Source organism: Salmo salar, chromosome 20 (assembly GCF_965601325.2).
Source record: "Salmo salar chromosome 20, fSalSal1, whole genome shotgun sequence".
Taxonomy (NCBI): Eukaryota; Metazoa; Chordata; class Actinopteri; order Salmoniformes; family Salmonidae; genus Salmo; species Salmo salar.
Genome location: NC_138310.1, coordinates 47,266,835 through 47,293,217, shown reverse-complemented (window position 1 = coordinate 47,293,217; position 26,383 = coordinate 47,266,835). Strand labels below are relative to the sequence as shown.

General features: G+C 44.6%; 1 protein-coding gene across 2 annotated transcripts; it reads right to left on the bottom strand.

The window, feature by feature from the left end:
- Positions 1 to 301: 301 nt before the first annotated feature.
- LOC123729224 (inositol-trisphosphate 3-kinase C) lies at positions 302 to 25,467 on the bottom strand. 2 transcript variants are annotated; one of them, XM_045703499.2, is made up of 8 exons: positions 25,321 to 25,467; positions 14,792 to 16,173; positions 5,079 to 5,178; positions 4,739 to 4,952; positions 3,799 to 4,003; positions 3,451 to 3,552; positions 3,257 to 3,328; positions 302 to 2,637 (listed from the first exon to the last, which is right to left on the bottom strand). In XM_045703499.2, exons 2-8 carry the CDS (start codon positions 16,013 to 16,015, stop codon positions 2,428 to 2,430), a joined length of 2,127 nt encoding a protein of 708 aa, XP_045559455.1. In that variant the 5' UTR covers positions 16,016 to 16,173; positions 25,321 to 25,467; the 3' UTR covers positions 302 to 2,427. The 2 variants fall into 2 exon arrangements, with proteins under 2 accessions (XP_045559455.1, XP_045559456.1); XM_045703500.2 differs by lacking the exons at positions 14,792 to 16,173; positions 25,321 to 25,467 and adding an exon at positions 9,570 to 10,423.
- Positions 25,468 to 26,383: the final 916 nt, after the last annotated feature.

The window sequence follows — 26,383 nt, the reverse complement described above, 5'->3', positions numbered from 1 at the left end:
ATGTTTTGCCCAACTTTTGTCTACTTTAATACACTGAGTGAATTTGTCCAAATACTTAGTGCTTTCATTTCCAAATGGTAAAACATATGTATGAAAATACCATCAAATAAAGCTGATATTCTATACTATCGCCTAACATGAAACAGTATCTCAAATTTTAAATGCTGGAGAAAAGAGCCACATTAAAAAATACATTTGCTTCACTATCCAAATACATGCGTAGGGGAATGTAAAAACCCTTTCCATCAATATGATTCATACTTCTGATAAGTTTGGTGTCGAATAATGTGGAGACAAGGGGTTTCAGATTAGAAAGACTTGAGCTTTTAGTTCCAGTTTATTGCAATCCATGGTATTCTAGACAAAGAGAGCAAGGACCAGTCTCAATCCTCTTAACATTCATAGTTGTGTCCCCCAGCATCTTGTAATGCACTGTCTCCTGAAGTACAGCACAGAGGAAAGACTTATCCAAACGATAAAATATACATCGTAGACCTACCCTAATACACAGTCCAGCTCTCAGCCACACACAACCCAAGCAGTCTGAAAGCTGGTAACTGTCAGGTTAAGATAAAGAAGAGGATACATGGTACTTAAGATAGACTTTGTAAACAATACATTGTTCCAGAATATATACTCCCAAAATGTGTACTTTTATGGTGTGGAATATTTGAGAGATGTCAACAGTAGAAACAGGATTCCAGTTCCATGATGTCAATGCTGACATCAACATATCAGTCAGTCACACACAGAACCCCTCTATTTCCTAGCTAGAGAAATCTGCTCACACCACAAATACACAAACACTGTTGTCTGACTGTTGAAAAATATGGAGTAAGACTTGGATGGGAATGTTGGCTGACAGATCTACAAATCCAGAGACACAAGACCTGACACCGTTCAGAAAAGGTGTCAAATACGGTCATCAGCAGAAACGCATTAAAAACTGACGACTGTCACTGTCGTTTGTGTTTGCATATTTATATCTAAACTTAGAGGAATGGTAGTGTTAAACCAACATTATCTCAAGAAAAAGTGTACCAAAAGAAGGGCAGATTCAGAATCCTCCTTCAATTAGAAAAAAATAGTCACCACAATGTCATCTTTGATCTCAATCATTCTATATTAAATCAGATTCACATTAAAGTCTGATGTGTGGATGAACGTGTCATAAGAATCAGTAGCTCATTCATTCCAGTTTCAGGTGACTTGTTCAACTAGTAATTTCAGTTGTCAGGCCAATCGTTACCCATCCCAGAAAAAGTAAGTATCATTGAACTAAAGGAGTAATGATCACAATTATACAGATGAGTCAACTGACATTCACCGGGAAATGGTTTGCTTATAAAAGAACCTGGGACACCAGACCGAATCCATATTCAGGGACACACAGGCAGGGCTAGTTTTGTTCAGTGGCTTTTGTGAGGTACCCATTTGTGCAATACAGTCTAGTTATCGTGACCACCAAGGCATGTGCCCACTAGGAGGGAAATTAAAGAAGAAAAAACATTTATCTTATCTATTAGTTCAGTGGTTCCCAACCTTTATCGTGTTACCGTACCACCAACTGAATGTTGCTCTGCCCAGAGTACCCCTGAAGTAGCCCCTCGTGTGCATTTTACCAGTAGTCCTATGGTCTCCTGAGTCTTCTCAAGTACCCCCTGTGGATGGACCAAGTACCCCCAGGGGTCCTAGTACCCCTGGTTGGGAATCACTGTTAATTTATCTGCTGGGTCAACTCCGCCAATACGCAGGTCAGACTAATCAACAACAGCTTCCAGTTTTCACCATGGGTCAAACCAACTTAGAAAAAAATATGTTACACACATCAGTTCATACTTTGGGTTAACTCTCCAGCAAACTTTGGAATGATAAAAAAAAAACACAAAAAAACCTATCTAGGCACAGAAAAAAAGTACAAAGAGTAAAGAGGCTATTTGTGAAGCCAAACAAATTAAATAGAACTGTATTTACATTAAAAGGCTGAGCACCGGATAAAGTTGAAAATATACATGTTTTTCCAGTGTTTCTAGTGTTGACATATATATAAAATAGTTTTAAAAGCATAAAGTCAAGTGGTCCATAGTGAAAATAAAACATTGCTCCTCTAAGGTCACTTGAGGAGGATATATCTCATTGGAAAAGTTCAGTACATTATCATCATACTTGTGATAATATGCAGGTAGTGTGTGTGTGTGGCAGTGATAGTTGACGTCATAGCTCTTATAATGAGAGAAGGGATGACACACCACTGGTTCCTCACTCTGTCCACCCTGCTCCATGTGCTCCCTCGCTCTCTTTCACGGTCATCGTCTTTTCCATCTCTCCAGTCTCACATCTACTTTGGGTAATGACCAGTTCCATCTGTTCGACCCCAACGACATCCTCTGCTCTGACAAAGATGAGAGTGTTCTCTCTCTCTCTCTCTCAAGGGCTGGGGGGGAGCATGGTACTGAGGATGTCTATGAGATTGTCCAGACCCCACAGGTAGCCATCCTCGTGGTTGCCCTCCATCCAGGGGGTCCGGTGGTCCAGGGTGAGGAGGTCAGGCAGGGGCACAGTCTTCCCAAAGTCTATCATCCACACACGGGCCTGCCCCGACGCATCATGCACAAACAGCAGGGAGCTGCCCACCACCTGGGAGAAAACAGGACAGTCGAGTTCAGTATGTCAGTGTTTTAAAGCTGCACTATGCAGAAATCGCTCCACCATTTCCTGGTTGTTAAAATTATAATAGTTTGCCTAATTTCAGTTTGTGACAAAACAAGCATGTATAGTGTACAGAATCATTATACCATCTAAACCACTTTGAAATATCTTTTCCATAACGAAAAATATTGTATTTTAAGCTGGTGTACAAAACTGAAAGTAAAATAGGTTTAGGGTTTGGCCGTGCTAGGCCGTCATTGTAAATAAGAATTTGTTCTTAACTGACGTGCCTAGTTAAAGGTTCAATTAAAATCAAATCAAATTATTAGGGCACATAGAACAGATCGTCTGCTTCTTAGACTTGCTTTCAATGAGGATGACAGATCTTTAACTCACATTTCTATGTGAATTTGGTTAGGTAGCCCAAAAAGTCACATATTGCAGCTTTAATAAGGAATTTCAATCATGTTCATATCAATCACATTGAATCATAACCCAGCAAAGAGGTTTGTTGAGGGAAAGTAATCATACCGAACATTACTGTAAATATTGTCTTAATTTATTGTCAGTAAGAAAAGCAGAGTTCAATGGCGTTTCTGTGTGTTACCTCATGTGTTCTGAAGAACTGTGATTTCTCCAGCACGGATCGCAGCTCCTTCAGACGTTGCAGGTAGACTTTCTACCAGAGAGAGAAGGGGAGACAGTCAAACAGACGGTCAATCTGAAGGGGCTGATTAGCTCCCCTAGAACTCAAGTTCCCTTATGTGCCACCTGGCTAAATGTCCCTCTAGAAACACGTACCAGGATCTGAATGTTCCCATCCACAAAGTCTCCCAGGGCCTGCATGACCTGCTCCCTGTGTTTGGTCTTCTTAAAGTTGGTGTTACACGTCCCGTCTGCTCTCTGCACAGCACAAATGACAAACAGTATTTAGTCTCGTTATTGATGCAGTGAAAATAAACGTTTTAAATAAAAAATGATGTAAGCTTTATGTGATATCTTTTTGAGTGCGGATCCATCATACCCATTTCCTTGTCTCATTATTGTGACCTGGAACAAGTTACTGTGCACATGCATTTGAAAAACTAAAACTACTTTTTTCCAATCCCCTCATTTTGACCCCCAGTATAACCCAGTGTGCCCCCTGACCTTGATGCCCTCGATACGGAAGCCCAGGGTGGCAGTGGAGCTGAGGGTTTCTCTCCATTGCATGTATCTGGGCTTCAGGATGCCTTGTTGGGCTCTCTCCTGATCCGTAGGGGCCCCGGGGTCCACGGCCACCATCTTCTCATACATGTCCCTGCGGAGCCGCGGATGCTCCCTGGCCTTCAGTAGCTCCTCCTCCAGGTAAGTCCTGATAGGACAGGGAAGACAGGGTTAGTGGGCCAGCTCATTATCGAACAGCGGAGTTACCTAACAATAGTGATCTCCTCTCCAGCATTGGTCCTGGAGAGTCTCAGGGCATGCAGGATTTAGTTTTGCACTGATGAAGGTGGACTGACTGAAAGCTCAGCTAATTTTTGCCTCCAGCGCATTCACTAAATCGGTTTTGGGTGTGTGGTAGATTCTGCCTATTATTTTCCAGCTCAGTACTGAAACACCTAACTCGGGGCCTCCTGAGTGCCACAGCAGGCTAAGGCACTGCATCGCAATGCTAGAGGCATCACTACAGACCCGTGTTCAATCCCGGGCTGTATCACAACTGGCCGTGATCGGGAGTCCCAAAGGGCGGCACATAATTGGCCCAGCGTTGTCCAGGTTAGGGGTGGGTTTGGCCGGGAGGGCTTTACGTGGCTCATCGCGCTCTAGAAACTCCTTGTGGTGGGCCGGGCACCTGCAGGCTGACCCCGGTAGTCAGTTGAATGGTGTTTCCTCCGACACATTGGTGCGGCTGGCTTCCGGATTATGCGGGCGGGTGTTAAGAAGCGCGGTTAGGAGGGTCATGTTTCGGAGGACACATGACTAGACCTTCGCCACCCGAGCCCGTTGGGGAGTTGCAGCGATGAGACAAGATTGAAAAGGGGGAGAAAAGGGGGTAAAAATAATAATAATTAAAAAATAAATACAAACTCTTCCCCTGTTCTCTCACCTGCTGCCCATCTTGCAATCCATGATGGAGGGAGAGTCAAAGTCAGCCAGGAGGTCGTCCATTAGGTTGTAGTCCTGTTCGTCCCTCTGCACCACGCCGTAGTAGCCAGGGACATAGGGCCGCAGTGTGTCCCCCATCAGCTTCGACAGGCACAGCTGCTCACACTCACAGTAACGCTTCAACAAACGCCCATACTCCCCCGCATGGAAGTTACCTACGAGACAGAGGAGGGAGAGAGAGAGACCAGAGAGAATGTGTGAAAGAAAGGTCAGCAGGGACAGAGAAACACACAGAGAGAGAGAGAGAAAGCAGAGAGAGAGAAACAAAGAGTGGTGTATACCTGCGTGGCCGGCGAGCTGCACCCAGGGATAGCGCTTCTTAAAGGACACAACGAAGGGAGACCAGTGCACCATAGTTTTCAGCTTCTGCCACTGCTTGGTCTGGAAGGAGAGAAGCAACAAGATGGGTTACACACCACCAGTCAGCTAAACTAGTGGTTTAAACATGGTTGTCCTGACTCATTCCTACTCGGGCCACAGCAGAAAACTGGATAGAAAATGTTGTTTCACTTATCAGTGGGTCATAAGACCATTTGAGAGGTTGGTCAAAATAGTTTGAAAACAAATGATCTAAAAAAGACACACCACAGAGACATTTATGCAGAATCGACAGGAGGGAGAGAGTGAGAAGTCCCAGCCCACTTGAGCCAAGGCCAGGTACACGTTTCTCACAGCCCCCGTTCGCAAAACATTGACCAGAACCATCACACTGGTTCCACAGTAAAAAAATCTGAATAATAACGAAAACACACGCCCCTGGCCTACACAGGAACACTGTGTGAGTTTGATTGAGTAGGTGTGGGAGTGTGTGGGTTTGCTGCGAGTCTGCTTGGGTATCTGTGAATGTGTGTACGTGCAGTAAGTGTGTGTGTGTGTGTATAGAGTTGGTTTATCTTTATTGGAAAAATACAGCAAGGTCACTATGCAAGGGCCTTTGACGCAAGCAAGCAGAGGAGAACACACAGCATCGATTATACACACACGTCACTGACTAGGAAATGATACTGTATGTGTGTGGGAATTCACAGAAGGGAGAGAGAGAGAGAGAGAGAAACAGAAAGAGATAGGGACAGAGACAGATAGAGAGACAGAAGGAGAGCGCAAAGGTAGGGAAGACAAAATGTTTGAGAAAAGAGACAAGAGAAAGAAGAGGGAGGCAGAGGTCCTCATCAAAGAAGTAATTCAGTGGAAGGACAGTGTATCATAAACCAGTCTTTAATGATCATTAACAATCCCCAGTCTGCGAAAGAATGCATGCCCCACTTCACTACAGCCCACTACAACCAAACAAACCCAGACAATGTTTGTCTGTTTGCCTGATTCCACACTCACGCATTCTTTCTACTGGACTGCTGTAACTTTGTGCTGAATGCAGAGAGTGAGGAACGGAGTAGTAAAAAAAAAGACTATTCATAAAATATCTCAGAATAGGAGTGCTGATCTAGGATCTGTCCAGGGCTCCCGAGTGGCGCAGCGGTCTAAGGCAGTGCATCTCAGTGCTACAGTCCCCGGTTCGAATCCAAGCTGAATCACATCCGGCCGTGATTGGGAGACCAATAGGGTGGCGCAAAATTGGCCCAGCGTCGTCCGGGTTTGGCCGGGGTAGGCCGTCATTGTAAATAAGAATTTGTTCTTAACTGACTTTCCTAGTTAAATTAAGGTTAAATAAAAAATATATTATTCATTATTATCTAAAAGGCAAACTGATCCTAAATCAACACTCCTACTATGAGACACTGTGGATACTGAATGCATGGTAAAGAACAGAGCCAGAGCAGGCCTGTAAGCCTAGTAGTCAGAGTCCCGTGGCTGGTCAATGCCAACAGAGACTTCCGAGCTCTAAAGCTCTTTACCAGCTTAACCCAAACATAACCCTTGCCTCAGAGCAGACGACACATTCACACTCACAATTTTCAACCTCTCCTTGTCCCAGTCTGTATTCCCCACATGTTTTAAGGTGACCACCACCATCCCTGTTTCTAAGAACTCTAAGGCTTCATGCCACAATGACTACCGCCCTGTAGCACTCACTTCTGTAATCATTAAGTTCTTTGGAAGGCTGGTTATGGCATACATCAACACCGCCATCCCACTCACTCCAATTTGCATACCGCCCCAACAGATTCATAGACGACGCAATCTCAACTGCTCTCCACACTGCCCTCACCCACCTGGATCAGAGGAATACCAATGTGAGAATGCTGTTCATTGGCTACAGCTCAGCGTTCAACACCATTATCCCCTCCGAGCTCGTCACCAAGCTTAGGACTCTGGGTCTGAACACGTCCCTCTGCAATTGGATCCTGGGCTTCCTGACAGGCCGACCCCAGGTGGTGAGGGTAGGCAACATTACGTCCACCGCGCTGACCCATAACACAGGGGCGTGTTCTTTGTCCCTTCCTGTACTCCCTGTTCATCCACGAGTGCGCGCACACACACACCATTACCAAGTTCGCTAACGACACAACAGTGGTAGGGCTGATCACCGGCGACGATGAGTCTGCCTACAGGGAGGAGGACCTGACAGTGTGGTGCCGGAGCAACAACCTCTCCCTCAACGTCAGCCAGACCAAGGAGCTGATCGTGGACTACAGGAAACAGACTCCAACCACCCAACCCGTAGACTATTCTCTCTGCTGCCGCACGGCAAGACGTACCGGCGCATCAAGTCGGACAACAGGCTCTTGAACAGCTTCTATCCCCAAGCAATACGATTGATAAATGGCTAACAAAATAGCCACATGGACTGTATTTGCACTGTCTCTATGCACACTCACACACGGTCACTCCAACACACACACACACACACACACACACTCCATTTGCTCACTCGTACATAATATACACATACATTTATACTGACTCTACACACCCACTCACATGCAAGCTGCTGCTGCTCTGTTTTATCTTACATTCTGTTGCCTAGTCACCCTACGCCTATACATATCTACCTGTGCGTTCAGCTAAGTCAATCACTTTATCTATCATTCTCTCTCTCTGTCCCTCTCTGAGCTGAGCATTGGGTGCCACTCCAGGGGGTCTATACCCCTTCTAAACAGCCATCTTCTCCTCTTTCACTCCCCTCTCTCATCCACTCGTTTATCTCCCACTCGCTCTCTCCTGCAGTTCAGGCCAGACAGCTTAATGAATGGCCGGGGGGGGGGGGGGGGTCAGATGTAACTCAGTCCCCTCTATTAGATTTCACCCCCCCATCCTCCCATCTCCACCTCCTTCATTATTACCTGACCTGAATGACCCTGGAGAGGAGACTGATGACACGGAACCTCTCACTTGATCTTCTTTCTCCTTCCCTCACTCTTGCCCAAACTCTGACCTCACTTCTCCTTTTCTTAATCCCCATACTTTTCCCTTCATCAAAGTATCACTCTCCCTCTCTCTCTCTCTCTCTCTCTCCTGCCTTCACTCACTGCTTCCCGCGGTCATCCTAATCCCCTCTACTCCACTATTAACAGCAGGGCTCTGTCCCTTTGGCCCCTTCCTCCGTCTTTTCTTCCCTTCATCCTACACCACACTCTTGGAATGCGTCTGGCTTCTGTCATAACGATAGCAGCCATGAAACACACACACGCGCGCACACACACACACACACACACACACACACACACACACACGTCAGTAGTGACATTCTGGACATCGGTGTTGTCCACAAGAGGAACAGAAAAGCTCTGTTCTGACCACAAGGTCAAAAACTAACAGTTGTGAAGCTCTGACCTACAGCCCTGACGTCTATTCGGACAGCAACCATCATCATAAATCCACCCTGGCTTACCACCGCCTTAGCCCAGATGGAGACGTCAACTCAGAGCACCTTATTAACACCCATGACATTATTACACTTTTTCCTAATAAAAAAAGACAGCTCCTAGGTGTCACAAACCTGGTCAAATAAAGACACAAGATTTGATTGTGTCGGACCTAACAGAGACAATATACACCTGACCCAGCCTACAGACCCGTCCATATTAGCTCATGCCAAAGCAGATGTATTTCTCGCTGTAGGAGGATGATCTAACTCACCTGTAGAGACCTGCCTCAACTAGATAGGACAGGGTCTGTAGCAGCGACTACCCAGCATACCAGAGAGAGGAGATACCGTGTACCTGCCCAGCTCATAGCTACTCCTGGAGAGAAAGACAGCCTTCTATGCTGGATTTACACCAGGGGCGCGTTGTGGAATGTTCAGATATAAATACGCTATGTGGAACAAACATGCCTCTCTGACAAGTCGAATAAGGAATCACGTCGGCTCTATTCGTGGCATTTGTATTGGCGACGTTCGACAACGTGGTCCTGACGTCTTCACCTGTCCACACCTACGTATATTATATCTATGACTATAGAAGACCAGGGTGATCTGACTTCACCTCCTAGTTATACTATACTTAAGCAATAAGGCCCGAGGGGGTGTAGTATATGGCCAATATACCACGGCTAAGGGCTGTTCTTAGGCAACGCGGAGTGCCTGGATACAGCCCTTAGCCGTGGAATATTGGCTATATACCACAAACCCCGAGGTCCCTTATTGCTATTATAAACTGGTTACCGATGTAGTAATTAAAAGAGTAAAAATCTATGTTTTGTCATACCTGTGGTATATGGTCTGAAATACCACGGCTTTCAGCCAATCAAAACCACCCAGTGTATAACGTACTGTATCTAAGCCTGCCCTCACCTGTTGACATTCGTCTCCCATCCATCTCAGCTCTTCCCAACAGTACTTCTAATCTGTGTCTCTCCGTCTCATCTCTTACCTGGCAGACAGAGCAGTAGTGGAGCAGCAGACCGGCGCTGACACAGCCACACACAGACACAGAGAGGAGGTGAGAGCGTAGCCAGTCCCACACACTCCGCACCATCAGCACAGGGTCTCCAAACGTGACCTCCACGAGCGTCCGGCGCTCCATCAGACTGTCCCTCAGTTAGCCTAGCGGGGTTAGCATTTAGCCTTGCCCCTCGCTCTGTATGTCACTGTTAGCCTAGCATGAGCATGTAGCGTTACCTCTGACTGATAGAAGCTATCTGTCCCTCAGTTAGCCCTGCAGCATTAGCAGTCAACCAATGTAATTGCCTGGCTTTGTTAACTTGTGTTCTGGTGAACCTCCCCTCTCATATGAGGTTACACTATAATCCCTCTCCCACTGAGCCCTCCCCCTCTCTCACTGCCTTATCTTTAACACCAACTCGTTTCGGTCTTCTCAGCAGCATTTTGTCACCCTCTTACTGTACCACTGTCTCCCTACATGATATTCTCTTCTCCCTCCCCATCTCGTGCTCGCTCTTTAACTCGTCACTCTCCCTCCTCGCTCTCTCTCACTAATCTGTAATTTAACGCTCAATTTTCCCTCCAAATTCATTATGACCTCTGCCCCCCTTTGTCAATTTTCCCTCTCCAAGTTTCTTTCCCCTCTCTCACACCAACTGCCTTTCTGATATCCTCTCAGTCTGTTTATAGTAGTCTCTCCCTTTCTCTAATCCCTCCATCAGCCTGTACTGAGCCTGTGTCCTCAGAAATCCAGAGTCCCTAGTGACATACATGACTGTAATACCTCTTTAGTCTACACTACTTTGACAACACATACTAGTCACAGGAAATAGACTAGGTCCGGAGGTCGTGTGGGAGACATCTACCCCAGCTACCCCCTGAGTAGTATAGTGTAAAGACAATGGCTCTCCCACACCACATGTTCCTGCAAGAATTACCTTAATACCAGCACACAGCATTTTTGCTCTGTTAGCTAAATTGAAAATGAAAGGATTTCAAAATATCCACACATATTTTACTCGTGTAAATCCAGAGAGACAAGTGAGAGAGAGAGAGAAGAGAGAGAGCAGTAGTGGGGAAAAGGCAAAACCCTTGAAGTGTGTGAGTATAATGCAAAAGACATCTACCTACCTAACGTAGCCAATTCTGTTTTGTCATCATGCTGGAGCCAAAGTGAATTACTGGATTGGATATTCAGAGGAAAACAACATTTCTAAATACCACTAACCCAGGTTTTTTTCCCTCTTTCTCGCTCTCTCAAACCCAGATCTCCTTGGAAAACAGTGGCAATTGTTACTGATTGGACTATCCGGACTAAACAAAGAAAATGTAAATCCACTAGAGTACTCCCCTATAGCTCCCTCTAAACCCTCCCCCGCTGTCCGGTTTCTCTTTGTCCCTCAGAGAGAGAGGTATGAAGCTTTTGATTTAGAAAGGGGGGGGGTACTCCCTGTTTTAGTGCTCACAACACCAGTGTGATGTGGTCTTTAAAGATGTCCTCCAACTATTTTTTTAATTTATTTTCTGTTGAAAAGTGATATCCCAAGTATAAAGTGTGTACTGTGTGTGTACAGTAAAGTACACACACTAGAGGGTAAAAAAAACTACAACATGTTGCGCAAAATAGTTTTTTTTAGACAACCGCAAACTTCAAGGAGTTAGTTTGATGTGTGGCTCAGTTGGTAGAGCGTGGTGTTTGCAACGCCAGGGTTGTGGGTTCGATTCCCACGGGGGACCAGTACGGGGAAAAAAATAAAAAGTTTGAAATGTATGCATTCACTACTGTAAGTCGCTCGGGATAAGAGCGTCTGCTAAATGACTAAAATGTAAATGTGATGTCAGATTGATGGCCTTCCCCCTTGCTTGAGGAACAATAGATGCGCAATGGAGAACAAAAGAGGAAAGCCCCCCCCCCCACACACACACTATGTCATGACTTACCTGGACCACCTATTGAGATGTACCTTTTGTTAAGTAAATCTTGGGATATCGCTTTTCAACAGGAAACGTAAAACATAAAAAAAATAAAAAATAAATAAATAAAAATCGCTGAATGAGGTCTTACTTTTAGGTGTGATGCTGCTCTTTTTCAGGCCTCGTTTACATGTAAACCAAACCTTCTGCTCTCTGTGGCATGAGCTCAACCACAGCCCAGTTAACACACCCCAAAAAAACAGAAGTCTAACACAAATGTGTGTTGCTTTTGTGAACACTTACAAATATGTGTGAGAGTGCTGCAAGTTCGCAATTGTGAGTTGCATAACGGGAGTTTGTGTACCAGTTGGTTCTTGTGTATGCACGTGGAGCATGCTCTGTATGAGCTGGTATGTGTTGTGGGGTATATTGTAGAGTGTGTGTGTGTGTGGAGAGGGAACTTTATCGCTCCTCCACTTATCTATATTTTCCTCTGCATTCTGTTCCACTGCCTGTGAATCAGCGGAAAACCTTATGCCGTGGTGCAAGGCTAGACGGGGGAAGATGGCGTCAGAGAAATGAAGGGATGATGCAGCCAGAAAGAGACTACGAAATAGGTTAAAAGAAATGTGAATAATGCAAGACGTTACATTCAAAATACAGACCAAGGAGAGAGAGAAAATGAAAAAAAAAGAAACAGCGCCATATATGGCAATGATGTCGCCTAGCAACGCAACTGCCTTCAGCCCAATTTTCCATGACACACTCTGAGCTGTGAATGTGAGACGGCAGAGTGTGTAGTGTGCGAGCGCGTGCCTTAAACTCTGAATATGTATAGTGTGAGCAGGCAAGTGTCTACTATGTACATCATTAAGCACAAAAATTAACAACTGGTTTGGCCACGCTTTGAAAGCCTACAGTAAGTCAATAACAACAAAGGCCCCAATACTACCACAAGCGACAACACTCCTCAGTGGTGCCGTATCACACCAGCTAGATCCAAAATGGATGCCCTAGTACAGTCACTCACTCCTCGGTACTTCGCTATGTTCCAGATAGTCAACCATAACAGTAGTGGGGGGTGATCTATAAGATGGTAACTGCTGACCAACACCCTTTCACCTAGACTACATTCACGCGTTAACAAGGATGACACAGACACACGCAAATATGGAAATATCTGAACTCGCAGAAGATAAAGCGAATTGGAGATAAAGCAAATGTGTCAGGAAAAGAGAGAGCGAGACAACGTACAGTTGAAAAACAGCTTCTATCTCAAGGCCATCAGACTGTTAAACAGCCATCACTAACATTGAGTGGCTGCTGCCAACATACTGACTCAAATCTCTAGCCACTTTAATAATTACAAATTGGATGTAACAAATGTATCACTGATCACTTTAAACAATGCCACTTTATATAATGTTTTCATACCCTACAATACTCATCGCATATGTATATACTGTACTCTATACCATCTACTGCATCTAGCCTATGCCGTTCGGCCATCGCTCAGCCATATATTTATATGTACATATTCTTATTCATTCCTTTACACTTGTGTGTATAAGGTAGTTGTTGTGAAACTGTTAGGTTACTTGTTAGATATTACTGCACGGTCGGAACTAGAAGCACAAGCATTTCGCTACACTTGCATTAACATCTGCTAACCATGTGTATGTGACCAATAAAATTTGATTTGAGCAAAGGGATAGAGCTATGGCTTAAGTGCTGAATTCAGGATGTTTGGGTACATTTTCTTAAGGCTCACTCTCACCACACACACACACACCAATGCCATCGAAATAGATCAGTCACTATGTGTTATTCGGAAGGCCATCTCCCTCTCAGAGACATGAACAAACAAGGACTGAACAGATGTCCTTCTGAAGTAGTTTCTCTCACAAACAAAGGCACATTGATTATGCACTCAGAGAGAGACAGAAAGTAACAGGGAGAGAGAGAGAAAATGTGTGTGTGTGTGTGTGTTGGTGATATGTAACATGTGGAAATTCTAGTATTTCCACAGTCTTTCTCAGTGGTGACTTCCAGGATTCACACCATTCCTGTTCAGGAAGAGAGCTTGCCTGATTTTCAATTGGTCCATTTCCAGGAAAGACATCCTGTTTTTGAGCTCCTGTCATTCCAAGCATTTCTGGTCAGGGCGCATCAAAGGCCTCTGACTGGGGAGGGAAACGTCATACATTTACCACCGTAAAAGGCTAGAGCTGGATCACACACGGGACAAAACAAGAACAACTTGTGTTAATCTAGCCGAGCTCATTGGCGACAATCACGGTTAAGGGTCATAGTGGTTGGGGGTCATGGGTGAAGAGTCACTCAGGAGTCAAAGGTTCACGATCACCAATAAAAAGGCCCTATTTATTGGCTTAGGAGTATTATGTAAGAGACACCAAAAGTTAACCTGGCCCTCTGATAGGCCAGCCGATTTCCATCATATTGTTTACTCCCAACGGATCCTTTCTGATCTATGTATAAATACAATTGCACTCCAAACTCCATACGTGTTCCATTTTTTTTTTTTTTTTACTCTTGACACAGCCATTGACCTAATAATATTCACGACACACCCTGTGGTAGGAGCACATGGCCTTGGTGGCTTTGTGTATGTGACGTGAGTGAGATACAGAGACGTCAGCTAAGAGTACATCTGACACGGAGGAATTAACATTTTTTGAGTGCTGTGTGTTTTATTGACATGCAGTGTGTAAGTCAACAAATGGGGGTGTGGTACTGGAACATGCATAAACCAGTGAACGTCTGCTCTGCGCATTAGGCCATTCGTTTTAATCATAGTGCATCTCATAACTGAAAAAAAAGACTTGGCCTTATATCAATAGCATGAGGGCATACAACTGTAGCATGGAAGTGTGTGTGTGTGTGTGTACAGAAAGTTGTCTAATAAAAACCACGAGCTGGCATACACCCAGAGAAATGATCTCGTGTAGAGGTGCTGACTAACTGTGAATAAACTGCAAGCTATACAAATAAAGAGAGTTTACCCCAATAAATCACCCGGAGTTTATATAGAGAGTGTGCAACGCTCTTTATTTATTTGTGTACAGAAAGTAAATAGGCCTGTGTGTGTATATCTATGTGCCCATCTTTGGCAATTCTAGCCAACATTTAGGACCGATTATAGCAAAGGAGTTTAACATAATACTACTGTGTGTTTTTGTATGCAACTTCATACAGATGATAAACCTCTAGTCAGCAGACCTCCACCACATTTATCGCACAGTAAAAAAAAAATATATATATATATGGCACACTTACCCCCGAGCCTTCGTCTGGGCTGCCCAGCGTGTTGCATATGACTGGGGACAGGCTGGGCTCGATGTCGCTGCCGGTGAAGTCATCCTCGGACTCCTCAAAGGACGAGGCGGAGGACAAGCAGCCGGCGGAGGACGAGTTGGAGAGCTTTCTGTGAAAGCGCATTAGCGCCGGGGAGCCTCCGCAGCCACTGTCCGAGCATGGGGACTCATCGGCGTGTGGTCCCAGCGATGATCCACCGACTCCGAGTCCCATGGTCCTTGGATCTAGTGTTTCCTGGGTCAGACTGGGGCTTAGATCTCTGGTTATAATAAGCTTTGGGATAGTACCGGGGAAACTTTGGCTACCTAGTGGACTTTGGACCTGTCCGTGTGGCTGTGTTGGAGAGTTGGTCGACGGGTCCTCCTGGTTCCCCGACTCAAATGAACAACTGTTTTGATCATTTTTCCTGACAGCTTCGGGCTCACGGGAAGCAGTGAGAAAGTTAGATTTGGTCATTTCTACCTCTGTGTGGGGTATATCATACCGTATCGGTTCTGACACGCCGTTTGTGAGAGGTTCGTCCAAACGCAAGCTCAGTGATGCCAGGGTCCGTCTTAAATTCTCCTTGTCAGATGTGCGCCAATGGACTGAACCATCCGGTTGTACAGCCCCCGATACCCCCCTGACCTCCGAAGCAACCCCACCCTGTTTATCAAATCCGAATGGCTGGTTTTCCATGGCCCTAGCCGGGGCATTCCAGACATGGTCTTCTCCCGTTGTTTCTGGGCCGCTGCGCTGCGTAACTGCGCAGCGGGTTCTGTCGAATCCTCTGGCCCGTGTTTCCAAGCCCGTCGCATCGAAGGACGAGTCGACCGCTCCCTTGCTCACAGCGTCACAGTCGAGAGCCTGTATATGTTCATAATTAATTCCAGATGGATATTCGGCGACCGGGGTGGTGTGGTCCACTACCCCCGACTCAGTCTGGCCTCTCAACAACTTCCCCCGTCCGTGACCACGAAGGGTTTCCGAATTTCCTGATCCGATTACCAGCCCTACCTCTGGTTGACCTGTGCTTGGCGAAGGCAACTGCTTCGTTTTCCTCCGATTCCTGTAAAACCGGTCACACCTTCGCTCCTCGCTGGTACATCTGCGAATAGGGAGTCGTTTGGATGTTTCGGTTGGTTTCCACTTCGCTTTGCCTGGAGCGGCGGTGGAGTACGAGAGACCACGGCACGTTTGGCCCATTCTGTACACGGTAGTAGTAGCGCGCAAGTCACACCTTCCAAGATGTATCACATTTGAAACAATTCGCACTGTGCTACAAAGTAACACGAGTCACGTGCTACACTCATTGTTGCCAATGATGAATGACAGTTACAGGAACATGCTTGAATGTTCCATATCTGCAAGAAAAAAAAAGATGAAAACAGTTTTAGAATATTTTGCCAAAACACTAGTCTACTGCTTTCCATTTGGTCTTGTCTATGTGATAGTTCAATAAACAACGTTATAAGGTACAAGGGACACAATTTTGCTTTCATTAAAGAGATAAGAGTGATATTTGTGTCTGTGTGGAGGGTGAACAAAAATAAATTTGGCTGTAAAACAGGAGTTTTTTTTGTGCCTTTTGAGGCCAATAACTTAAGATACATTGCTTTGCTCATGTTTCTTGCAACGGGATTGTTGCCTCGAGTCTGTTTTGTTTGGCTTGCGATGGATGGTTTAGGCCAGAGCTCAGAGCCCTATACTACAAATCAGGGTTGAAGAGTTAAAGCCAATGTATGCTTCGATCTGAACATTTGGTCTGAGGATTCGTATGGAGGGTGTGACGCAATTCGCGGAACCTCTGGAGGCCAAATCTACCTCCATATAACATTGCTGTGTGCCTCTCAAATGTTGTAACAACGCGAAGTGCTCTGTATAGCTCCGCGTTTACATAATTGTTTTGACGGTAGGTGGGGGCGTGAGGTCCTGTATAAACACAAACTCACTTCCTTGGCAACTTCCTTCACAGCAGCTCTGCGAAGCGTAAAAAGTATGTTTGCTCTGACATCTGTGGAGGCCGCATCGCAGTAAACGCGGTATTGCCACTGCAGATGGCTGATTGATCATGCTAAGATTTTTTACCGAGATAACTTTGGTCCACTCTCAAGTTCAACTCGGGATAACCAGTACCACGAAAGTGGCTCACCTTTTAGCCAGGTACATTTCTATGGCAACGAATCCTTCAGAACTAACCTGCTCCAGGGCGTGCTAACTCCATTTATCCCGAATGAAGAGTCTGAGCCACAAGTTGGGGACCAATGAAATCAGATTCCCTCCACCTCGCAAAGATTACATCGCCATCGTTTGAGGAAGATGACTGATTCTATTCTTTATTAACTCAATGTTTTTTCGTTTGTAAAACCTTTTTTTGAATGTTAAAATACCTATCACACATTTAAATATGACAGAATGCATTTGAACCTCCACACACAGTAACACTTTTGTATGGAAATATTATTATTTTATTGATAGGAGTGGGGGATAAGCACACCGAAGACGGCATTGAATATCAGTAATAAAATAAAGACTGCACTTCAAAAAAGCCAATTTCCCCACCATTGCTGAATTTCCCTAAACTTGTCTTTCATTTTGATTTCGGCACAAATGGAAATGTGGCACGGAGTCGCACATGGATTGATGTTTCAGCATTGTCTCAGCATGGGCAGTTACAAGCCTACAAACCTTTTTTATTTCAATGTTCACCTAAAAGGACATACCCAAATCTAACTGCCTGTAGCTCAGGACCTGAAGCAAGGATATGCATTTTCTTGTACTGTTTGAAAGGAAACACTTTGAAGTTTGTGGAAATTTGATATCAATGTAGGATAATATAACACATTAGATCTGGTAAAAGATAATGCAAAGAAACATTTATTTTTTGTTTTGTTCCATCATTGAAATGCAAGAGAAAGGCTTAGGACTCTAGGCGCAATTTACATTTTGTCCACTAGATGGCAGCAGTGTATGTGCAACGTTTTAGACTGATTCAATGATCCATTGCATTATTGTTCAAAATGTTGTATCAAGTCTGCCCAAATGTGCCTAATTGGTTTATTGATACATTTTCAAGTTCATAACTGTGCACTCTCCTCAAACAATAGAATAGTATTCTTTCACTGTAATAGCTACTGTAAATTGGACAGTGCAGTTAGATTAACAAGAATTTAAGCATTCTGCCCATATCAGATATGTCTACTATGTCCTGGGAAATGTTCTTGTTACTTACAACGTCATGCTAATCACATTAGCGCACGTTAGCTCAACCATCCCGCGGGGGGGCACACCGATTCTGTAGAGGCTAGAGTAAGCGCCAGGTGGATGAGCAATATCCTCCATCAAAGGACAGATGAAACCCGAGCTGAAATGTGAAGCTAATTTAAGCTGACTAACTCTAGAAAACCCTGAGTAGATCTAGCTTGCTTCATAGTATACAACTCTGGTCTAGGCCTACCTAAAGCAGAGAGGAAGAGTCGAAGCGAGAGGGTTTACTCCTCCAAAAATCTGTCCACATTAAGCAGATCGTTATTTATTAAGCAAGTGAGGAGTTTTTGTATGGTTTTTGTATGTTTTTGTATGTCGAATTTAGTTAAGATAAAAAATATATTGCTATTTTGATACCTAAGGCTAATTTGATCTAATAGAAGTTTTGTAATGCTTAGGTTGTACGAGTGTACTGATATAAGTGTGATGTGTGTGACACATATCCCGGGAACTTTGAGCAAAAGCACTTTGTATCGGAGTTGTCCCTGTTGAAATGTTAGACGGTCTATGCATCTCACTCTCCACTGAATACAGGTGGTTGACGTCAACACTCCTCATCAAATATTTTAAAAAGTATTAAAATAACATGTATCCACCAATCTAAAGAGAGGAATAGACGGGATCTTGACAGTCCACCGTTCCGCTTTTTGGGCAATGGATCCCATTGTTAGGGCGGTGGCACAAGCAACTCGTCATTATATCTACACTGAACAAAAATATGAATGCAACATGCAACAATTTCAAAGATTTTACTGAGTTATAGTTCATATAAGGAAATCAGTCAATTGAAATAAATGTATTAGGGCCTTGTCAATGGATTTCACAAGTGGGAATGCAGATATGAATCTGTTGGTCGCAAAGTAGGGGCGTGGATCAGAAAACCACTCAGTATCTGATGGGACCATCATTTGCCTCTTGTAGCGCGACACACTTCCTTCACATAGAGTTGATCAGGCTGTTGATTGTGGCCAGTGGAACGTTGTCCCACTCCTCTTCAATGGCTGTGCGAAGTTGCTGGATATTGGCGGAAACTGGAACGCGCTGTCATACACGTCTATCCAGAGCATCCCAAACTTGCTCAATGGGTGACATGTCTGGAGAGTATGCAGGCCATGGAAGAAGTGGGACATTTTCAGCTTCCAGGAATTGCGACATGGGGCTGTGCCTTATTATGAGGAACCATGAGGTGATGTCGGCGGATGAATGGCACGACAATGGGCCTCAGGATCTTGTCACAGTATCTATGTGCATTCAGATTGGCATAAATAAAATGCAATTGTGTTCCTTGTCCATAGTTTATGCCTGCCCATACCATAACCCCACCGCCACCATGGGGCACTCTGTTCACAACATTGACATCAGCAAACCACTCGCCCAAACGACGCCATACACGCTGTCTGCCATCTGCCCGGTACTGTTGAAACCGGGATTCATCTGTGAAGAGCGCGTACCATCGAAGGTGAGTATTTGCCCACTGAAGTTGGTTCTGATGCCGAATTGCAGTTAGGTCAAGACCCTGGTGAGGACTACGAGCACACAAATAAGATTCCCTGAGACGGTTTCTGACAGTTGGTGTAGAAATTCTTTGATTGTGCAAACTCACAGTTTCATCAGCTGTCCGGTGGATTTTGCAGTTAGTTTTATAACTAATATCATGCAGTTCTACTCATTTTCCCAAGGGGCAGAGTGAAAAATTAACAGTTTTACAGCTACTGTCCTGCAATTCTACACATTTTGCAATAGGGGGGTGCCGTTTTCAATATGATAACTGATGATCAATGGGCCCCACTCCAGTCGGTATATCAACCATGCTTACTACGAGTTTAGATAGCTGGCCGCTAGACTAACTTACCAATCTAAAAATATTTAGATGACATGGGCTAATTAAGTGACTGCTGATGCACAACCAAATTTCGAAATTGGACCTTGTGTATTCTATTACTCTAACTCTCAACAGTAAGCTGAGACCCCGACTGAGCCCCCCCCCCCAAAAAAAAGTGTTTATTTGTATTTTTTATTGGTCCGCGGGCCGCCAGTTGTCCATCCCTGCCCTACAGAATAGAGATAATCTAGACATTGGAATGGGGTCAGTTCAGTTTCTAGTTTGTGACTCTGAATTTGACATTATGACTCATCAGTGTTACAATCATCAAAAAAAAATGAACAGAACAGAAAAGGCAGGACTAATGATATTTAGTCTTTCACCACACATAGTAATGGGGAAATGTAATATGACTAAAGTTCATATTTAATTTAGAGTGATCGACATAATGTTTAGCATATTTGAGTTTCTGTAATATACAATTTCCAGTGTTCTGTTTGTGACACTCAAGGTGTGGATTGATGGTCACTAGACTTGATGCTAAAATGTTATGGATTATTCTCATATCTGTTGATAGTGATTGACACCAGATTGGAAGTACAAGGACACGCTGATTATCCACTGTTGTAGAGATTACATTTTGTGAACACTGTGTGATTCTATAGCAGATGACAAAGTCACTGCCTTTTTTGATGACTTCCTACAAGCCTCTCAGGCTGGTGTTTGAGAAAAGGATCAACTGTGTGTTGGAATGTGACCTGCTGACCTGGGTTCCACAATAGACAAGAGACTTGCGTTTTTCCACGTGTGGATTTAAATAGTCCTATGCATGATCTATGCATCATGCCAATACAATAAACTGACTCATAATCATGCGGTCTGACTATAATATCCAGACAGAACGAGAGCAGCATGAGAGTAGAAAGTCAGGAAGGAGTGCTTAGGCACAGGAAATTAGATGGGAAAGATAGTATTTTTTTTTTTATATTAGTTTATTTAGTAAATATTTTCATAACTCTATTTTCTTAAAACTGCATTGTTGGTTAAGGGCTTGTAAGTGTTTCACAGTAAGGTCTACACCTGTTGTATTTGGCGCATGTGACAAATACAGTTTGATTTGACTTGATAAGGATGATGACAACACCGTGCTGTGTTGACACAACCCTTACGGATAGGGATGTTAGGTCACATACGACGTCCTTTTAGGGAAACTGGTCAATCCAAATAGCTGCGTATGGAGGAAATTGCAGCGATTAACACACATAACTGATGGTAAGATACATTTAGCAACCAAGCAGACACATAATAACCTAGTATGGTCATACAAAAAGATTAATGATGAACACATTAACAAGTTAGCCTAATGTAGGAAGTTGAAGGTTGCAGCCGCTACGCCACCTTGTTTGACACGGTGAGGTCCTCGGATAAATACTAAATACTACTAAACATGAACAAAACACAGGTTCTTCACGTCAGGGGTGGAGCATAGAAATGACAAGACATATTGCAATAGAAAGGTTTTTTTTTCTTCTGTAGCAGCAAGTTTATTTTTTATTTTCTGTAGTAGCAAGCAGCCATTCTCTCAATATCACCATTAATAATCAACTAGCAATAATCGCAGCGCTCTGCACATATCAAACATGATCTTCAGCGCTACCGCTTGTAAAACAACATATCCAATAGTTAGATTCAATATCAAATTTCAACAACAATTAGAAAAGTGCGTAGTTGAGGAAGGCGTTCTCAGGAAGACGGAGAGCGGATCTGGAGGGATATGAGGACTCATGGCGCAAGAACACTTACAACGGATTTGGATTAGGCCACACTGTCCCCACTCTTGACCTCCAAGAGCACACAAACCTGTAGCTCGTAGACAGGTCAGCTGAACTCTTCTTTTTTTAAATTTGAATTGGCGGATCGCAACCAACTGAAAGGTGCATACACTGCCCTGGGGTGTGAGGCCGGTCACAGCCTCCCTATTCATATACTGCTCCAAAAAATAAAGGGAACACTTAAACAACACATCCTAGATCTGAATGAAAGAAATAATCTTATTAAATACTTTTTTTCTTTACATAGTTGAATGTGCTGACAACAAAATCACACAAAAATAATCAATGGAAATCCAATTTATCAACCCATGGAGGTCTGGATTTGGAGTCACACTCAAAATTAAAGTGGAAAACCACACTACAGGCTGATCCAACTTTGATGTAATGTCCTTAAAACAAGTCAAAATGAGGCTCAGTAGTGTGTGTGTCCTCCACGTGCCTGTATGACCTCCCTACAATGCCTGGGCATGCTCCTGATGAGGTGGCGGATGGTCTCCTGAGGGATCTCCTCCCAGACCTGGACTAAAGCATCCGCCAACTCCTGGACAGTCTGTGGTGCAACGTCGCGTTGGTGGAGACATGATGTCCCAGATGTGCTCAATTGGATTCAGGTCTGGGGAACGGGTGGGCCAGTCCATAGCATCAATGCCTTCCTCTTGCAGGAACTGCTGACACACTCCAGCCACATGAGGTCTAGCATTGTCTTGCATTAGGAGGAACCCAGGGCCAACCGCACCAGCATATGGTCTCACAAGGGGTCTGAGGATCTCATCTCGGTACCTAATGGCAGTCAGGCTACCTCTGGCGAGCACATGGAGGGCTGTGCGGCCCCCCAAAGAAATGCCACCCCACACCATGACTGACCCACCGCCAAACCGGTCATGCTGGAGGATGTTGCAGGCAGCAGAACGTTCTCCACGGCGTCTCCAGACTCTGTCACATGTGCTCAGTGTGAACCTGTTTTCATCTGTGAAGAGCACAGGGCGCCAGTGGCGAATTTGCCAATCTTGGTGTTTTCTGGCAAATGCCAAACGTCCTGCACGGTGTTGGGCTGTAAGCACAACCCCCACCTGTGGACATCGGGCCCTCATACCACCCTCATGGAGTCTGTTTCTGACCGTTTGAGCAGACACATGCACATTTGTGGCCTGCTGGAGGTCATTTTGCAGGGCTCTGGCAGTGCTTCTCCTGCTCCTCCTTGCACAAAGGCTGAGGTAGCGGTCCTGCTGCTGGGTTGTTGCCCTCCTACGGCCTCCTCCACGTCTCCTGATGTACTGCCCTGTCTCCTGGTAGCGCCTCCATGCTCTGGATACTACGCTGACAGACACAGCAAACCTTCTTGTCACAGCTCGCATTGATGTGCCATCCTGGATGAGCTGCACTACCTGAGCCACTTGTGTGGGTTGTAGACTCCATCTCATGCTACCACTAGAGTGAAAGCACCGCCAGCATTCAAAAGTGACCAAAACATCAGCCAGGAAGCATAGGAACTGAGAAGTGGTCTGTGGTCCCCACCTGCAGAACCACTCCTTTATTGGGGTGTCTTGCTAATTGCCTATAATTTCCACCTGTTGTCTATTCCATTTGCACAACAGCATGTGACATTTATTGTCAATCAGTGCTGCTTCCTAAGTGGACAGTTTGATTTCACAGAAGTGTGATTGACTTGGAGTTACATTGTGTTGTTTAAGTGTTCCCTTTGTTTTTGAGCAGTGTATATTTCTCTTATCTAGACCTGTGTTTCTGCCACAGGAGGTTGGTGGCACCTTAATTGGGGAGGATGGGCTCGTGGTAATGGCTGGAGCAGAGTAGGTGGAATGGTATCAAATACAGCAAACACATGGTTTCCATGTGTTTGATGCCATTCCATTCGCTCCGTTCCAGCCATTATTATGAGCCGTCCTCCCCTTAGCAGCCTCCACTGGTTTCCGCCTAATGTTCTGGAGTGTGAATTCATTACACTTAGTGACACAAAAAGGGAAAGGAAAAAGGATGGTAAAAAACGAAGAAAAATTGCTCTACCAACTAACCCTACACCCATTAAAACCGCACCACTATTCCACTATTTGTCCCTATCCGATCCTTCACCAGGCCCGCAGCCTGGGAGGACGGGACACTATTGTTCAACACACCTTGTAACACTTCTTCAGTAAAATCTCGTACACCCAAGTCTTCTCTGCAGCTGCCACCCCGATATCTATTTTCTGCCATTTATGTTCAATTTCTGCGGTACAGTTGATAACCATGGCTATGAACGCTAAGAAACCAACCTTACTGAAGCACATGTTATTCCTATCACTCTCTACTGATCTTGGCCTACTCACAGGGAGCCTCTTAGGATCCCTCACCCTGCACCCATCTTCTTCTACTACTTTCTTCACTGCCTCAGCATATGACACCTTCTGTAATACTCTGATAATGGCCACCTCAACCTGCTTTTCTCTCACCGGACACCTCTGATGTCCAGCACCATGGGTTAACACACAACTTATTCAATTGACACTACACATTTCTTTGTCTCATGCCCTCTTGCACACTTCTCACATCTATAAATCTCCCTCTTACACACTGCTACAACATGACCATAAGCTTGGCACCTAAAACACCGTAATGGGTTCAGGACAAAAGCTCTCATGGAATAACTGACACATCCCAACTTGACCTTGTCGGGTAGACTCTGCATCAAAACTCAGCAGGACAGACAGTGTCTTTTCTGTTTTACCACGCTCTCCACCAGGTCTGCATCACACCAAATGGCGGGCATCACAGACACCGGGAATCTTCAATTTCAATTGATCCTCCTTAACACTTAACGCCACCCCAGTTATTCCTCCTTTCAACTGCGCCCTGCTCCGGAGAGCAGGGCGCAGTCACCCAACCTGACACCACATATGGATCAGCCAGTAGGCAAGGATCCATTCTTATCAAAAAATCTCACTCCGACTGTGCCGGAATCATCTTTATCATCATTGGGATGAGGCTCGAACTCCGCGGTTTCACCGCACCTGCCACCGCAGGTAATTCATCCTCGCTCTCGCCGGGTTAAACTTTTGAGCTACCGCGTATGTTTTTTTTGTACTAGACACCAATCTTCCCCACCACACCGCTTCTCTCTACCCTTAGATCCTTTCCTTCTTCCCCTCTTTCCAATAATGTCCATATCTCCATGCTCTTTCCACTCCTTCACCCGCTGTAGTAGCAAGCTGTTCAAATGGTTCTTGTATGTTGAATTTGCCGTCATGTCGCATCGACTCAAAAAGCTTTAACTCCGGGCATTTATATACAAAATACCGCCCCACACACATAGGCAGCACCTGGAACTAATTACAATTAAGTGACGCATGTCACACTAAGATATACACACTATGATGATCACAATAAATGTTAGAAGATACATATAGGCTACAGAAATTGAAACACATGAAATCCATGGTCAAATGGTATACTGATGAGCAGAGAGCCAAAGTTTAGATTTGATGTTATCACCCCTGATATCAATAAGAGATCAAATAGGCTACAAAGCACCATAAAAAACAACTACTTCTCCAAAGAGTATCAGACTTTCTCCACAAACTGAAATGAAAACTTACCATCAGTCAAGTGTTCTGCCAATAACCTGTTGTTTATCCTTGCTTGTTAGGCTGGGAACAAGAGTCTTAGTGTGATATCTATCTATATCTGCATGTGGAGGGGATGTGAATGCAGCTTATTGGTTTGCTGTGTGTGTGTTCAACTGATAGAGGAAGAACATGTCAAAATACTTGCTCACTGAGCATGAGCAAAAATCTTGTTGCTCAAGTTGCTTTTCTTGTTCTTCCTCTTCTTCTTCTATGGTATTATGGTGGTCCGCAAACATACGTCAGAGGTGCATGCCGTCACTGTACAGGGTAGTGTACGAGATTTTAGACAACACTAATATTGATTCCAAATAATTAAAAAAAGACAAAGAAACAAAATCAATGTTCTTCTTTAGTCAGGTTAAAATGTCAACTCTGATCCACACAGGCTATGGGACCTGAGAAGGAAGAGCATTTTTGGACAGTATTCCGTGCAATGTACTGGAGACCCAATAACTTTTCAGCCGTAGATACAATTATGGCCAGTTTCGTGGACTTCTTGTTCAGTTGGGCAGTACAATTATTCACATGTGCAACAAATGCCACAAAATCCACCTTCTTCACGATCAGCATATCAGCTTCCCTCAACTGTTTGAACGACACTCTGAATCTCCAAAGGCTGCAGGGCGTCCACTGCCATATCATCAGCTCCACTCGCTCCTTCAACTATTTCACGTGCCTCCATGTAGGAGACCTGCTGTACAGCCCTGACCCTTGCTATTTTAAACTCCTTTACCCTAACCAGGCACTCAGAGGAATTGGGAATGTGATTTCCAGCACAATTGCAACACCGTACATCCTCAGATTCTTCAACAACATTCCTTCAACAATTTTGCAATTCCGGCAAAACATGGCTTGGCCACGAAAGCGCTCACTGCATATCTCACATATCCCAGCTTCACATGTGAAGGGAGATACTCTTCGTCAAACATCAATAATACAGACAGGCTTTCCTCTTTTCTTCCATCCACTACATGGTTCAGACAGCGCGCTCCAACAACTCCTGATATGTTCCTTCATAAACCGCAAGGCCTCA

Excerpts from the sequence above, each read along its gene's own strand:
- LOC123729224 (XM_045703499.2), bottom strand. The coding sequence starts at position 16,015 with ATGGGCCAAACGTGCCGTGGTCTCTCGTACTCCACCGCCGCTCCAGGC. Across the intron at positions 4,953-5,078 it reads GCAGCTCGCCGGCCACGCAG|GTAACTTCCATGCGGGGGAG; the intron begins GTATACACCACT and ends TCTGTCTCGTAG. Across the intron at positions 4,004-4,738 it reads GATTGCAAGATGGGCAGCAG|GACTTACCTGGAGGAGGAGC; the intron begins GTGAGAGAACAG and ends CTGTCCTATCAG.